This window comes from Mytilus trossulus, chromosome 1 (genome assembly GCF_036588685.1).
Source record: "Mytilus trossulus isolate FHL-02 chromosome 1, PNRI_Mtr1.1.1.hap1, whole genome shotgun sequence".
Lineage (NCBI taxonomy): Eukaryota > Metazoa > Mollusca > Bivalvia > Mytilida > Mytilidae > Mytilus > Mytilus trossulus.
In genome coordinates, this window is record NC_086373.1 from 57875783 (window position 1) to 57892372 (window position 16590).

General features: G+C 30.5%; 1 protein-coding gene across 1 annotated transcript; it reads left to right on the forward strand.

The window, feature by feature from the left end:
- Positions 1 to 603: 603 nt before the first annotated feature.
- LOC134728106 (histone-lysine N-methyltransferase SUV39H2-like) lies at positions 604 to 15585 on the forward strand. Its single transcript, XM_063592538.1, has 6 exons — positions 604 to 934; positions 4291 to 4367; positions 8612 to 9445; positions 10194 to 10346; positions 11202 to 11331; positions 13026 to 15585. Exons 1-6 carry the CDS (start codon positions 763 to 765, stop codon positions 13406 to 13408), a joined length of 1749 nt encoding a protein of 582 aa, XP_063448608.1. The 5' UTR covers positions 604 to 762; the 3' UTR covers positions 13409 to 15585.
- The last annotated feature ends 1005 nt before the right edge of the window (positions 15586 to 16590 follow it).

A 16590-nucleotide genomic window follows, 5' to 3' on the forward strand; every position in this document is an offset into this window, starting at 1 on the left:
TTCTGCCAGGAAACGACACATTCACTCTGTTGTTAAATTTTTTTTTTAAATTAATAACTTTCTTATACTATTTTTAATTTGTATCAAACTTCGACAGAAGCTTGTTTATTACTAAAAGCTAGTATCTTGAAAAAAAAATTGTTAATATTTTTTCACCTGTGTATCTGAAATTATTATCTGTATTAAAACTGGACTTAGTTTTTCTTCCAGTTAACATTACATACAGTCTGTTGTTATTTTTTTTTTAAATCAATAACTTTCTTATAGTATTTTTAATTTGTATCAAACTTCGACAGAAGCTTGTTTATTACTAAAAGCTAGTATCTTGAAAAAAAAATTGTTAATATTTTTTCACCTGTGTATCTGAAATTATTATCTGTATTAGAAATGGACTTAGTTTTTCTTCCAGGTAACATTACATACAGTCTGTTTTTAAAACATTTAATAGGTTCATAAACTATCCTGGATTTTTTCCACTTGGACAGAGGCTTCTTGCAATCAAAAAATAGTATCAAGAGGAATATTATCAACGCGGGGGGTGGTTAGCGTGAAAATAAGTTATAAGGGGGACAACTCCTAGGACAAAAGTGTTCGACCAATCACCTGTCTCCACAAACGGGAAACATTCAAATGCGCGCCATTTGTTTGATCCAGTGGTTAACTTATCTTGGCATCGTAAATGGTGACAGCCGGATATTTTCAAACAACCATTAAAGATCAACAAATTTGAAACAACTTCTAAAAATATCTATATTTTCTACCATGGAAGATGAGATTAAAGACGCACAGGTGTCCTGTCTATCAGGAATTATCGATTTGCAAAGAGCGTGTCAAAAACAAAATTTAAAACTTTCAGCCGAAACAAATCAGTATCTGGTATATTTGACACTGAAAAAATTGGGTCCATTCGTTGCACAAAAATTGATCAGCAAACGTAAGTTTATTGTTAGTTTTAAATACATCTGCATTTGCAATATTTATTAGTTTTGAAGTTCGAACTGTCAACCGGCAGACAACTCTGCATGATTTTAAGCTTTAAGCTTTTCCATGCTGTGGAAAAGTAACTGTTTTCAATCCATGTAGAATGCATAATTTGCACAGAGACTCTAGGGGGTCGATGAGTTTAAGATATCAAAATTATGTGTTCGGTAACACTGCTGTTAGTGTTGACAATTCAAATGTTCTATGAAAAAATCCCTTTTGTATTATGACATAATAAAAGCCAATAGTTTTTTTTCTGAACTGAATCTTTATTTTTCAAATGGCACATATTCATGAAAAAATGCAGCAATTTTTCCAAAAGATAATTATCTTTAGTTTATCTTGATTTACTGAAACAATACAAGCCCATGAAAAATCGGAAAATTTGACTATTTTCTAGGATTCTAACTTTTTAAAAACCTATAATAAAAATATAGTTCTTTGGGAGAAGATGTTCCATTTTCTATGACTTTGTGTCATTTTACCTATAAAGATCCAATTTTGGAAAATTTAGTTTTTAGCATTATGAAACGATTACTCAAATGAGGGATTGTTACTCATTTGGGGAATTGTTCCCCATTTGTCGGGTTGTCCACAGGAAAAGTCTTGCAGAAAATTATGATGTTTATATAATAAAACTAAACACAACTGCTTTTTTTTTTTTTAAACTGTTGCATTGACATTTTTAGTAGCAATAAGTTTTATGGTCCCTTTTGTAGCCAAGTGGATTATGAAATTTTCAAAGTGCAATGATATCAAAAGAGCAAAAATTCTGAGGTGTGCCATTAGTAATTTAGTACATCTACTATGTAGCCTTTTTATAGGAATATTACTTATTGTTTTATAAGTTTAATAGAAAATGTGGGAACAAGTGGCAAATCAATTCAGATTTTTGCAGTAATTCCAGACTTTTGATACAGATATTTTCTTCTTAAAAATGTAAACATACAATGAAGTTTAATGGCTTGTTTGTCTTTGAGCTAGCTTTTATTCAGAATATTTAAAGTCCTGAACAATCTTTACAATTTGTTTTGATGTTAAAAAAAGAGGAAATCATTAGGTTCTATTGCGTTCTCTTATGAGCAGCAATCCACTCCAAGCAGTCTGCACGGTTAGTCACTAGTCCGATGTCCCAGACTAGTAAAATTTTATATGGACTAGTAAGTTCTTGCAAATTTTGTTTGGACCAATAAAAAAATGTTGGAATATTCGTCTTGTGACTAGTACATGTAGTGGAAAAGAATTTTGTGCAGACTGTAAGCATGAAAGAGTATTTGCTATATTTTTTTAAGTTGGCATCTTTTCTCCATACATGATAACTTGATGAGAATGATCTGTCGGAAGATGGTGGTTTTGAGAATTATGTTCTGCAAGTCATTTAGAAATATTTTTTTTTATTTGCAGTCTAGTTCTGCGTTATTTGGTTTAATTCATATTCATGAATCATAGATATTATATATTATCGCTATTTTTCATTTGATCTTTTTTTGTGATAATTTTCATATCATGCTTCTCGCTTGAGATGGAAAAATTATCACTAGAAACTAAGGAGGCCACGTGGCGTTGCTAACGAAATTGACATTGAAACAGGCCTCTACATTAACATTTTTTCTAACTTGTCCCTTCGGACAAGTGGTAATAAAATCAGCTTGTCCGAACTCTTAACTTACTTGTCCGAATTCATAATTGAAAATCTAACATATTGATGATTTATGCAATAATAACACTTGGGCTTTGATTGTACCCAATAAAAGGAGCATTTTGTAATGTTATATGAATACCGCATCAAAATACATTTCATTATTTCAGAATGAAAGTTTTTTTGCAAGACTGTGTTCTCTGACTCAATGTCATTATCATTTGTCAATCATTAAATCATCATTTCTTCCCAAACCACTACGTTCCCCTATGGACCTATTCATTCTTTAGTAGTGGTATGGGTTAAACCAAGGATGTAAATACACCTGGCCACCTTGAACATGTATATGAGTAAACCTTTTTAATTTATTGATGATGTCAAAACAAGCTTTAACAATTTATTTTGATTTGTATATACATTGATATATGATCATGAAGTACATACACATTTCACTAAAAAATCTGCCTTTAGTTTTTAGAATTTTTTTTTTTTTTTTTGTTTCATCTTAAATTTTTATATCATAGATCTTATCAAATAAAACCTCTTTTAATGTATTGTTATGCATAAAAGCAAAATCAAATGAAACATACTTTAATTTAATATTTTAAACTAAAGTTTAGGTAAAACTCCACATGGAGGTGCTCCTAATTCAAGGAAGCTTATACTAATTAGATACATTAACATTGGTTTCTTTCCCCTTACTTATATCCCCATGGTCAATGGCTGCCAGCATGTTCAATACTTAATCAGAGACATATTATACAAGTTTTATATGTCTCTAGTTCAATCAATGAATAATTATTTCATTAAGTATAATCAATAAAACAATCATTCATATTTGTGGGAATGTATAAGTCTTGAATTTGATCTATTTTTATCTGACCTTGATTTTTCACTTGTCCCATCGGACAAGTAGTATGGTGAATGTACTTGCCCGACACCTGTGTCCACTTGTCCCGGACAATCGGACAAACGTTAATGTCGAGCCCTGTGAAATTGACGTCGTCGTTGGTAAAATAGCGATAAACAGATTATCATTGGTCATCTCAACTCGATTGCTTTTCTCACTTTCGCTGTACCAGCTCAAGCGAGAAAATCAATCTCGTTGAGATAATCAACGATAATCTATAAGTATAGTGTGCCCCAACAAGTCTTCAATAAAAGATTTTAACTTTTAATGTTCAGTTTTTAAGATTTCTGACAAATGTTGTGCTCAGTATTATTTATCAATACATCATGTACACATTCATATGTAGAGTGTCAGACTAAAAAGGTAAAATTCAACAATATTTACTTGGATTAGTGTGGTATTGATTTGTTGTGCACTAAATGGCAATGCAAATACACTGGTGTTATTTAATATATTGCAAAAATAATTGCAACAATAGGACACTTCTTGAATTATAACAATACATATAAACCAAATTTGCTAATTTAAAAGGTCATTACAAATAATTACGTTTCTCATCCTCTTTCAAATAGCTAGACATATACATGTACATGTAATTATTGGATTAATAAATTATTTTCTGTTGAATAATTACGATAAAGAACATGCAAGACTACACAAAAGATACATTTATATGTACATGTACACATGGATATGAATAAAATCAATGAGACAGCAACCATTGTTAACAAATAACAAAAATATTTTTATCTCATTTCAGTTGTTGAAAAGGGAGAAATAAATTGGGAAGATGGCCACTGGGAAGTTGAACAGATCATTGACCACTGTGAAGATGAGGTATGAAAATGTCTTATTTCCTAAACTTACACAATTTATATTAGCTTTAGTAATTCAATGAAAACAGTTCTTCTGACAATTGCTAAATGTCCAGTTAAATTTGGTTCAGCTCAGCATTGTGCAAATGCAAAAATTATTTGATAGGGGAAAATTTTTAAGAGTTATGTTTCCAGTCATCTTAATTAGGTCATCTTTAATGGTGCACATTTTCTTAACGCATGATTCTATTCTAACATTGTGCCTGTGTGAAGAAATTTAAAAAAGAATCATTAAAATAATATTGACCATGTTGCCATCTCATTTTGAAAAGTGAGTTAGTACTAAATTTCTAAATTATTTGCATATTATTGAAAAAAGAATAAAATCATGCTGTCTGATTCATTGATTATGATGTCTTATTCGACTTTAGGTTTGCACTCGGTGTTGTCTGACTTCCTATCCATCAGTCTGGGCCTGTCTGGCAAATCAGTTTTCCACTTTTTTCTTCATACTTTCAAGATAATGATTTGATATTTGGTGTATATTTGTTTTATCATGACAAGCTGCAGATGAAGTTCAAATTTTGTACTGGTCTGATGATTTTGTGCAGAGTTATATATGGTCCTAATTATAAGTGACCTTGGACTTGGAAAATTCACTTAAATTATCTGTTTTCAACACTTTTTTACGTCATGCTTGAAGATTTTGAGTGATATTAGTTATATAGTTTAAATTTACACCATGACAAGTTAAAGATTAAGTTAAATTATGTTCAAATACAATGAATATTTAAGTGGCTGGCAATTAAGATGTGCTCAAAATATACCTTAAAAATTTGAATATAATGTTACTGTATTTTGAAACTGAAATGCAAGCAAAAACCCTATGGTACTGACTTAATATAAATTTTCCAAAGATCATTTCTGCTTTTAGGATACACAAAATTTATAGTGCATTGATCATTCCAAACATCTATCCATTGACATTTCTAAAAAAATTATCAGGGATAAATTAAGGTGGTACGCAACACTACAGGGAGATACATGTACATGTAACTCTGTAAAGTCAACTAAACGTTTTAATTACGTTGTGTTGTAAAAGGAATATTAAGCTTCTCAATGATCAAAATTGGTGCTTGTCAAACTGCTATATAACCAGTGTAATTTTTCTGACAAAACAGTTGGTTAAAAAATTTTTTTTTTTTTTATTTGTGTTAAAGGGTCAAAGTAAATACTTTGACAAAATTTTATGAAAATTAAACGAGCCAAATTAATTTTAGTGAAAGTGTTGGGTACCACCTTAAAGCAATTTTTATTAAGCACTCTGATATAAGGTAGCACAATACAAAGATTTTTTTTCTTCCAATGAATCACTTACCTTTAAAATGGTGTAATGCATAAAAAATAATAAAAGAGGTACATAATGTATATATAGATAGATAAAAGATTAATCTTTCAAAAGGATGCAACATTTTTATTACGTACATTGTAATCAATTATTACATAATTAGTGGCAAAATCTCCGTCAGTTCACTTATATGAATTTAGCTCTATCATCTCTTTAACTATAAAGAAAAAATTATCGAAATCTTGATCAACACATCATGGGCTTCAAAAGGTTGTCTCAAATTGTCCCTATGGTCATGTATTCCATTCTCTCATAAATCTCTAATTAGTGTTAACATCCTTACCACATAAAAGAGCAGGGCTCACGCTACCAGGCGACTTGGGCGAACAAGTCGCTTTCCACGACCCCCAAAAGCGAAGACAAGTCGCCCTGTTGTTTACGATATTCGCTTTCAGTCGCTTCCGTCATCGGACATTTTAAATTTTAACCAAGTTGATGAAACATCAACTTTTTATTGATAATTAAAGAAATTCAGACATAAACGGTTGATTATCTTATGAAAAGAGGTTGGAGCATCGTTTTTGCAGTGTGTAGCAAGTTATTTAATAGAAACACAACTTTTTATCACTTTTTGCACTTCCGCAAGTCCCTGTGCTTGTTACTCGAAAGCGTACATCAACCGAACTTTCAGCTGCAAAATAAGTTTGTTACTTCATTTAAACGTGATAAAAGTTGCCTCCAGTAAATGTTCAATCCATTTAATGCATTAAAAACGTCATGATCCTTTCCAAATAACTTGTCAAACATCGTTTAGTTTTGTAAATTTTCTTGCAATCGTCCTCCATTGACGGCTATTGATTGATTTCTAAACAGCTATGACCGAAATCCGTATTTTTACAAAAATTACTACGGACACACGGATGGAACACCTGACAGAATAATATTGATCTCAAAAGGAAAAATTACACATTCCACACGCATTAAAAGACTTTTGGTTACATCTAAATAAACTCATCATTTATTGGTGTATATAATTCCCTATAATTTATATGGATTGTTGTAAACTATTGTAAAGTTGCTTCAACTCTTAGACTTATACACTAATATCAGTACATTATGGCCCAGCTTACCTTTATATATCTTTTGATGAGAAACACTGAATTTCATACACAAGATAGTTTTTAATTAAATTGTGAAAAAAATAATAATGTTTGGTGTTATGAATTACCTTCAACATACACTAAGAAAATCAATTACGACCAAAAGGATTGAACTCCGATAAAGCAGTCAAGCAACCTCTTATCAAATGTCATCTGCGCGTTTACAAATACAGTTTCTCCAGGTGGTCGTGTAAGTGTTCGTACATTGGTCAGTTGACTTCTCAGAGGCAACTGAAGAGCAAGTCTTGGTGTATAGAGACCTGTACTTACAGGAAGGCACTCCACCGTCAGGTTTTAATGGGATAATTACTATCTATGCTTGAACATAAGAAGCTGACAAAACACTCATTGTTCAGATGGTAGTCAGTTTCTTTACTGCCAGTAGACGCCAAAATACGAATTTCGCGGGGAAACAAAACGGCCTATGACCAAAAACAATGTTTGCACAAGGACTGCATTCAGTGCCGGAGGTGTTCCAGTATGGGGTTACTTCTTATACCGTTATAAGCTGGGTATGCATGTTCTGCAGGGTAGCATAAACGGACAGACAAACATATATTTGAAGCCTTAAAACATTGTAGTCCCTCATTTTAATAATCCCCAACTTGCGTCTACATTGCCAAGACTCGTGTACATTGACGACAACGCTAGAACAATGTTGTCATTAAAATTGCCAAACATACCAAAGCTTATGTGTAGAAAGTTTTAATAATATTGGGTGATCATTTTTTGTAAAAAAATAAAATCAAAGTGAAACTTAAATTCTGTTTCTGAATTCAGTAATTTACACTATTTCTATGAACGGAAAACCTACATGCATAGAACCTTCATAAGTGACTTAAATTACATTTCTGTTTTTTTTTATGGTATACATTAGCAAAATTGCTATATGATTGTTTTATTTTTTTCATGGAAAAATTGATTTTTTAAATTTGAAAAAAAATCTGTGCAATAAAAACAGGTGGTGCTTAACTTTTGGCGGACTGTATATTATAATTTCTTTACCTTTTAAAAAAAATAAATTATTTAGTTGATAGTTTCTCACAGGGATCTTAGTAAAATTTAAATAACTTTTAATTTAAAATGTTGCTTTAATTGTATACTCGGATATGAATTGAACAATTTAAAAAGAATATTATTTACAAATGACCATTTATACAACAGTAAAATCCAAACATTGTAGCGCATCGAGCGAATGAGCACTTCTCTTACAAATCTCACCACTTCTCCCTATCAGTTTCAAAAAGAGAAGTCACTTCTCCCTATAATTCTGAAGTAGTGTGAGCCCTGAAAAGAAGATAATGTTCAATTACATTGTAGGTGTAAAATTTGTTCATTACATTCTATCTGAAATCTGAGACACCCTTTTGTAGATAATGGCCATAGGAACAACATATAATAAAATCAACCCTCTAGGAATACCTATGCAGAAGCTAATTTCAATTGAAAGTGGAAATTTGGTGAAAAATATTTTAGACATAGTTAACATTATAATTGGTTACATAATTGTTGCATAATACTAACATTGCATTTATTTGAAAGAGTAGTCTATAAGCTATCTATAACTACCACTTATATAAATTTCCAAGCATTATTAAGAAAGTTACAGAATTTTAAAACTTTGGAGTTGGAGTTATAAAATCTTTGGATTTGTGCTACCTTAAAAAATTACTGCAGGTGACTTGTAAATTTTGTTAGTAACAAATGTTTGAACCTTTACATCATTTTGAAATAAACTGTAAATCACAATTGTTTTAGGGAGAAGAATATTATCTTATCAAATGGAAAGACTGGAGTAATGCACACAATTCTTGGGAACCAAAGGCTAATCTAGAATGTACAGATCTTTTGGAAGAGTTTCATGTTAGGGGTACCAAGAGAAAGTATGAATATGATGATAACGTCCCAATTTCCAAGAGAAGCAGAGTAGATGAAATATTTCAGAAACTTAAGCCAATGAAAGGGAAAATATCCCCTCTTCAGTTGCTCTCTGTCAGTAGTCCAGTTAAAGGTGGGAAACCTATTTTCAAAGGACTGATTGCTACGGGTGGAAAATACAAACCAAAATATAAACCTTCAGCAGGAAAACCATTAAATCCTAGATCCAAAGCATACAAACAAAAGAAAGTGGAAATTATAAAAGCACTCAAGGAATGGCAAGTTCATTTAAATGCCATCAGTACAGACCCTGCTGGAATAGTTGTAGAAAACAATATAGATCTTGAGGGTCCGCCAGAAAACTTTGTATATATCAATGACTATAAGCCAATGGAAGGAATAATCATACCAAATGATCCCCTTGTAGGATGTGAATGTGACAGTTGTTTAGATAATAAGAAAAAATGCTGTGTAACACAGTGTGGATCAGAGTTTGCCTACTACAAAAACAAGAGACTAAGAGTACTCAAAGGAACACCAATATATGAGTGTAATAAACGTTGTAAATGTGGTCCAGAGTGTCCTAATCGTGTTGTTCAGTTAGGAAGAAAATGCAAACTGAGCATATTTCGGACAATCAATGGTAGAGGATGGGGTGTGAAAACTCTACAGAAGATTAAGAAAGGGTCTTTTGTTGTTGAATACGTAGGAGAGGTAAAGTATACTTTTTATTATGCATTGCTGCATTTTCACCTAGTCACTGGAAGTTCAGCTAATGTACGTTTTCATTTAGAAGAACAACTCCTGAATAATATATAGAAACAATTTGAAAATAAAAATTGAAGTCTGACGTTTACTACTGCTGATACATGTATGACCTCAAATGAATTTTTATTTTATTTATTTATGCAAAGTTTTCTTACAGCTCTCTCAGCCTGAAGATATATTTTAATACCAAACTGAACCAATGATGCTGATGGACAACAAATTAAAGTGCAAACTGTTTTTAGCTGTTTCTTTAGACAAAAAAACTATATGCAACTTACATGTTGAGTTAAAAAAAATACAAGTAACTTTTAGTCTGAATTGTGTGCATTTGCTACAATTTAATGGGTACAATGTAAATTATCTTGTACTAAATTTTATGTTGATTTACCTCAAGGAAACTACTGTCTAATCAAATTAAACATACATGCTACATTTTAACATCAGAAAGACATTTTCAAAACGGGGGAAATTAAAAAAAAAAAAAAAATTATTCAAAAAAATATCTGCAGAGATACCAGGGTCATTATTTGGCATGCCAGATGTGCATTTCATCTGCATACACCTCATCAGTGACCCTTGAATCAAACTATAAAATGAATATTACGAGAAATAGTAAAATTGAACTAGATAAGCTGCATGATTCACTTGAGGAAATACACAGTAATGGCTTCTAAACTAATGTGATGTTTTGCAGGTTATAACAGATGTGGAAGCAGAAAAACGAGGGAAATATTATGATGCTGTTGGAAGAACCTACCTCTTTGATCTTGATTATAATGATGGAGACTGTCCATATACTGTTGATGCTGGTTACTATGGAAATGTGTCCCACTTTATCAATCATTCGGTAAGACATTTTTGACATTGAAAACGTGAGCAATCTTTCAAGGCCATATACTTTGAGATTTAATGTCTCTTGCTATCTAAATTGACAATAACTGTAAATTCTGAAATTATTGTGTACATTTGTTATTGCGATTTGTCATTTTAAGACTTAAATACGATTTTGAGAATTCTTTTCTCTTTTTCAATTTTTATAAAAGTTTACAACTCTCTCACCTTTTTCGCAATAATTAAAACCTCGCAATAATTCTGAATTAATAGTAATGGGCAAAGTTGGGATCTGCACTAAATAAAAGGGTGTGGATAAGTGACCTGAATGGATTTTAGGCAGCCAAACAAAAAGACTAGCACAACATTGGATTTGGCTCTTTCACACGGGAGAAATTACCAAGACCTTAGATAATATGAACCCTTTATTTGAGGATGCTCGAATCCTTAAGTTTTAATTTCAAAAACACAAAAACGAAAGTCTGTACAATTCCAATTCCATTTGAGTAACAATAGAGTCTATACACTATGAAAAATGATTGGCAGCTTCAATATAGTCTACACTTTGATAAACATTATGGAAAGTGTTTATGTCTACTATAGAGACTTTTACTATACATCAGAGATTGTAGGTCAATATGTTTGTTTTCAAAATGCTTCTGTATCAATGACACAATTCCTTTTAATAGAGCAACACAAAGGATAAATCAAAATGAACCTATTTAAAAAATTAACCCAGTTATACATGAATGACAATCATTACTAGGAAAGATGGCAAATGTAATATGTGTATTTATGTGAGGAAAATGTATTATTTAAAAGAAATTTACAAATCAAGTCCACTTTGAAAATAATAACTTCTCTATTTCAGTGTGATCCTAATTTGGAAGTATTTGGAGTGTGGATTAATACGTTAGATCCAACATTACCAAGGATTGCATTGTTTTCAAGGAGAGACATAGAGAAGGGAGAAGAATTAACCTTTGATTACATGATGACAGGTATGTTTAGTCAATTGTTCAGCCCAAAACATGTCTGCCTACATTTTGAACTCTGCACATTTTTTTCAAACTTCCATGTGAATGCATGCTTTACTGTCTGATGAATTTTCAGATTTTTTTTCTCAACTTCCTGTATAACAAAAACACACATTTTTGTCGAGCCTTCGACTTTAGTCGAAAAAGCGAGACTAAGCGATCCTACTTTCCGTCGTCGGCGGCGTCCACAAATATTCACTCTGTGGTTAAAGTTTTTGAAATTTTAATAACTTTCTTAAACTATACTGGATTTCTACCAAACTTGGACAGAAGCTTGTTTATGATCATAAGATAGTATCCAGAAGTAAATTTTGTAATAATAAAATTCCACTTTTTCCGTATTTTACTTATAAATGGACTTAGTTTTTTCTGCGGGGAAACATAACATTCACTCTGTGGTTAAAGTTTTTAGAATTTTAATAACTCTCTTAAACTATCCTGGGTTTGTACCAATCTTGGACAGAAACCTGTTTATGATCATAAGATAGTATCCAGAAGTATATTTTGTAAAAATAAAATTCCATTTTTTCCGTATTTTACTTATAAATGGACTTAGTTTTTTCTGGGGGGAAACATAACATTCACTCTGTGGTTAAAGTTTTTAGAATTTTAATAACTCTCTTAAACTATCCTGGGTTTGTACCAAACTTAGACAGAAGCTTGTTTATGATCATAAGATAGTATCCAGAAGTAAATTTTGTAAAAAAATAAATCCATTTTTTCCATATTTCACTTTTAAATGGACTTAGTTTTTCTGCAGTGAAACATTACATTCACTCTGTGGTTAAAGTTTTTAGAATTTAATTAACTTTCTTAAAATATCCTGGGTTTGTACCAAACTTTGATAGAAGCTTATTTATGATCATAAGATAGTATCCAGAAGTAAATTTTGTAAAAATAACTCCATTTTTTCTATATTTTACTTTTAAATGGACTTAGATTTTCTTCCAGTTAACATTACATACAGTCTACAGTTAAAGTTTTCAAAACATTTAATAGATTCATTAACTATCCTAGATTTTTACCAAACTTGGACAGAAGCTTCTTACAATCATAAGATAGTATCAAGAGGAATATTTTTATAGATTTTTTTCCTCATTTTTGTTGAGCCTGGGATTTACAGCAAAAGTAGGCGAGACACTGGGTTCCGCGGAACCCTTACAAATTTTTGCACACAATGGTCAAATATATATAAAAAGAAGAGCTAATAAAATTGACAATGGAAATGGGGATTGTGTCAAAGAGACAACAACCGGACAATAGAACAGACAGCAGAAGGTAACCAATAGGTCTTCAATGCAGTTTGCATTTGTTGTTGTTAATTCCTCAATTTTCCTTTGAAACCATTTGTTTTAGGATGATAGTAAATGTTCCTCTTCAATTTGAATATAAGATACAAGATCTTTAGCACTAAAATACAATTGACATTCTGACAAGACTGAGCAAAAGTGAACTTCTAAAAGTTAAACAATTGTATTTTCAATATAGGTTATAATTATAATTATCCAGCATTATTGAACACTCAACAGGACACATAATATTTTACATTAAAAAAAAGTCACAAAAATATTGATAGCTTATAATTGTAGTTGCAATTTGGTCTTTAATTATCAGTTTTGATTGAAGCATATTTTTTTAAAAACTTATGTTAATTACAGGAGATACTACAAATCAACCCCCAACACTTGATCAAGTAGAAAAGAATTTAGCAGCAGAGTTCCTGAAAACGCCCGTGCTACAGACTTATCCAGACATGCCTGAGGGTGATGGGGATTCATTAGAAGTCACCCTGGAGGAGAATGACACTTTACCAGAGTTAAAGCCTGATGAGGTTAAGGAAACAGGAGACGCTGACAGTGTTGACAGTGCTGACAGTAATGACAGTAATATACCAGAACTATCCATCGAGTCAGATGAGGTCTTTGATGAACCTCCAAAACTTGAAACACAAAAAAGTGAACTTATTCCAAAGTCATTGACCGATCAATATAGAATTGTTTGTCAGTGTGGTGCAAAAAATTGTAGAAAATATTTGTTTTAATTGTTGATTGTTATTAATCATTAGACATTTGTTGTTTTATAATGAATTCAGATCATTGTTTTAGTGTACTCACAATTGTGTTCAGAATGTATAAAGATGAAATATATATATTTGAGAAAGACTTGATATTGCTCATGTAACTCAAAATGGCTTTGGTATTTTAAGAGGACCTTTTTATTTTGATTGAGAATTTTTATTTCTTAATTGATTACTAGTCATTGGTATGTTATAATACCGCCACATTATAATTGGCATTTAAGAGAACAAAATAAAACGACAACTTCATATATTTTTTCTGATTTTCCAAGACAAACATGTATATAAAAGTATGATACAGAAAATGTATGAAAGATTGATTTTTAAAGATACTGATTGTTTTTTGCATACGAGTGTTATAAACTTGGACAAATGATAGTGAGGTTTTGGCAGCAATTGCTTGCAGAGAAATAATTGCTTTACCAAATTTTTTTTACCAAGAGGCAGCTCTATGAATTTAAACATTGCAAAATTTATTTTGAATTTATATATAGCAGAATGGAGTAAACTAACCTGCCCAGATATTGGGCAACTATAAATTTTTCATATAGCTTATTCTAGATGTGTTTGAGGGTACAATATATGTTAAGAGTATGTGGTATCAAAAAGATTGGGGGGACAATTATCAAATTTCATTGTTTTCATTTTGTTCTGTATGAAATCATCTTAAAAGTTGTAAAGTATGGTGTCATCTCATAATTTACATTATTTATACTTGAAATTTAATTTATTATCAAATTTCTCAGGACCTACTTTTTTTTTTATTGGAATTGAATAATAATATTGAACATGAAACATAGACCTGTAACAGGTCAATAATTGTTAATTGTATATAGAAATTGCTTGTGTATATATTAAATGATGTTCATACGTATTGAAATATTTCCATATAGAAATTGTTAATCCATACCTTCCTATTCCAATAATAATATTTGAAAAAAAAATACCTTTACAACATCCAGTTTTAAACCATTTATTATTTCTATTTAGACTTTATTCCTTAAATCATTTAAATTGTCAAACTTTGTAAATCATATATTATAAACACTTTTTGGGTTGACGTTAGAAAATATGTGAAATATTCTTATCCCACTTACAATTAAAAAAAAAAAAAAAAAACAATCTTCTTAAACTTTTTGATTTGTTGTATTTTAGAGAAAACTTATTGTAACCAATTGATATATAAATGTGTATTTTAACTGAATTATAAACATGTTGGTGAAAAAGGTGTAAAACAGGTTTTGTAATCTCTAGGAATGTTAAATGTATTGTATGTGAAGCCATATTGATATGTTTCTATTATTTAAAACCTCCAGTTTCTCAGATAAGTGGGGTAGAAATTACATTGTAAATTTTATGGATGATCCCCATCTACTTGTTAAATTTAGAGCGACTTTTAGGTAATTTGTAGATAAATAAACATGAAATTTATAGCGTATCTGTAAAAAGAAGTCCCTCATTGAGAGTTATTGAATTTTGAGATGTTATTGTGTTGCCAATGACGGCGTTCAACTGTGATTATCCCCCTAACAATGGTAGTCATACCCTTTTAAAATTTTACCCACAACTTTTTCTTTAGTATTTACAAATAATGGTGGAATTTAAATATCCTCAAGATTTCAAAATACTGTCAATTGCTTTAATAAAGTTATTAGAAATAAAGTTGCTGAATAAAATAAGAATTTTGGTTGTACAATCCTGTGTTTAGCTCCCTTTTTGAAGTATCTTGAATAAATTCATTTTATTTAAGTGAAAGATATTCAAACAAAGACTCTTTTTTTTTAAAGGGAGGTAACTAGAATTTTTTTATTTCAAAACCAATACTATGAAATGAAGTTGAATGTTTTTAACACGTGTAATTTATTCTAACCAAATAAAGTTGTAGATAGTGTAGTATATATAAATAGAAGATTGGATTTTAAGTTTGATTGTAAGGAATAGCAGTTATGAAGGGATTGGATGATCCAATAGTGCTATGTAGACCCCTAAACTTACAATACAGGTATATCACTCTGTGATTGTGTTTTATTGTAGATAAATGTGAATGTTAATCCAGTTTTTATTCTTTTTGCATAAAAAACATAATGTTCACACAAAATATATTGTATTAGATATCAGTAATAAAGTACTTTACTTATGTTTTTCTGGCATATTTGATTAAGGCCTTCAAACTTCTGTATTTTGAAGAAGAAAAAATTCCTCAGAGTACTTCACATTGTGATCTTTCTACTTGCTGTGAGCAACATTTTTTTTAACAAAGATGAGGATGGTTGTTGAAAATGTTTGGTCATGATTACAGGCAATCCTCAATAACTCCAAAGTAACCCAAGTGGATTTCTCAAATTATTTGAGGTGACCATTTCAATAGTGTACATTGTCTTTGGAACTTGGTGTGTTAAGGTTAAAAAAAAATTTAATGCATCTGTCTGCATTAATAATACTTAAAAATAAATGTCTATTTCCTTAAATATACACTGAAAATTGTTCACTTTTAACACACAAAAATATGTCAATATTAGGAACAGAACTAGTTGTGAGATTCATATATTTCTCCTAATCCTGAATTGCTGGTGTCCAACAAAATCAATGAATGACATTTGTTTTAATATAAATTTTTAGATCATCTTGCTATTTATTATTTGATCAATAAGATTAACCATGCTCAAAGGTTGAATTAAATTTTTGTATAAATTTCTGAGATTAAATAGTCATTTTCATATTGCATTGATTTTTTGAAATGGAGATAATATTGTGTATTGAAATTTAAAAGAAATCTACTTGATAGTTAAAATTAAATCTTCCTTATGAATAGTGAATTTACTTTTACAAATTGAAATTTTTACAGATGAACAGATTTTCTTTTTGTTGATCTTTCAGGTACAACTTTGTAAGAAGAAATTAAGTAATATTTCATTGTTTTATTGCTTTTTATTATAATACCACTTAGAATTGTTTCATGCATATTTTTGAATATATTCTATTTTAATTGATTGTCACCTCTTTTTATCAGTCAATTGGATTAAAAACCTAATAAAAAAATATTTTGTTATTTTTAGTTCCCACATAAGGAACTGTCCTAGCTACTGCCATTATTTTGACTCTGTCCCTGTTGTCTTTTAAAGTTCATTGAATGTTTTAAATCTATT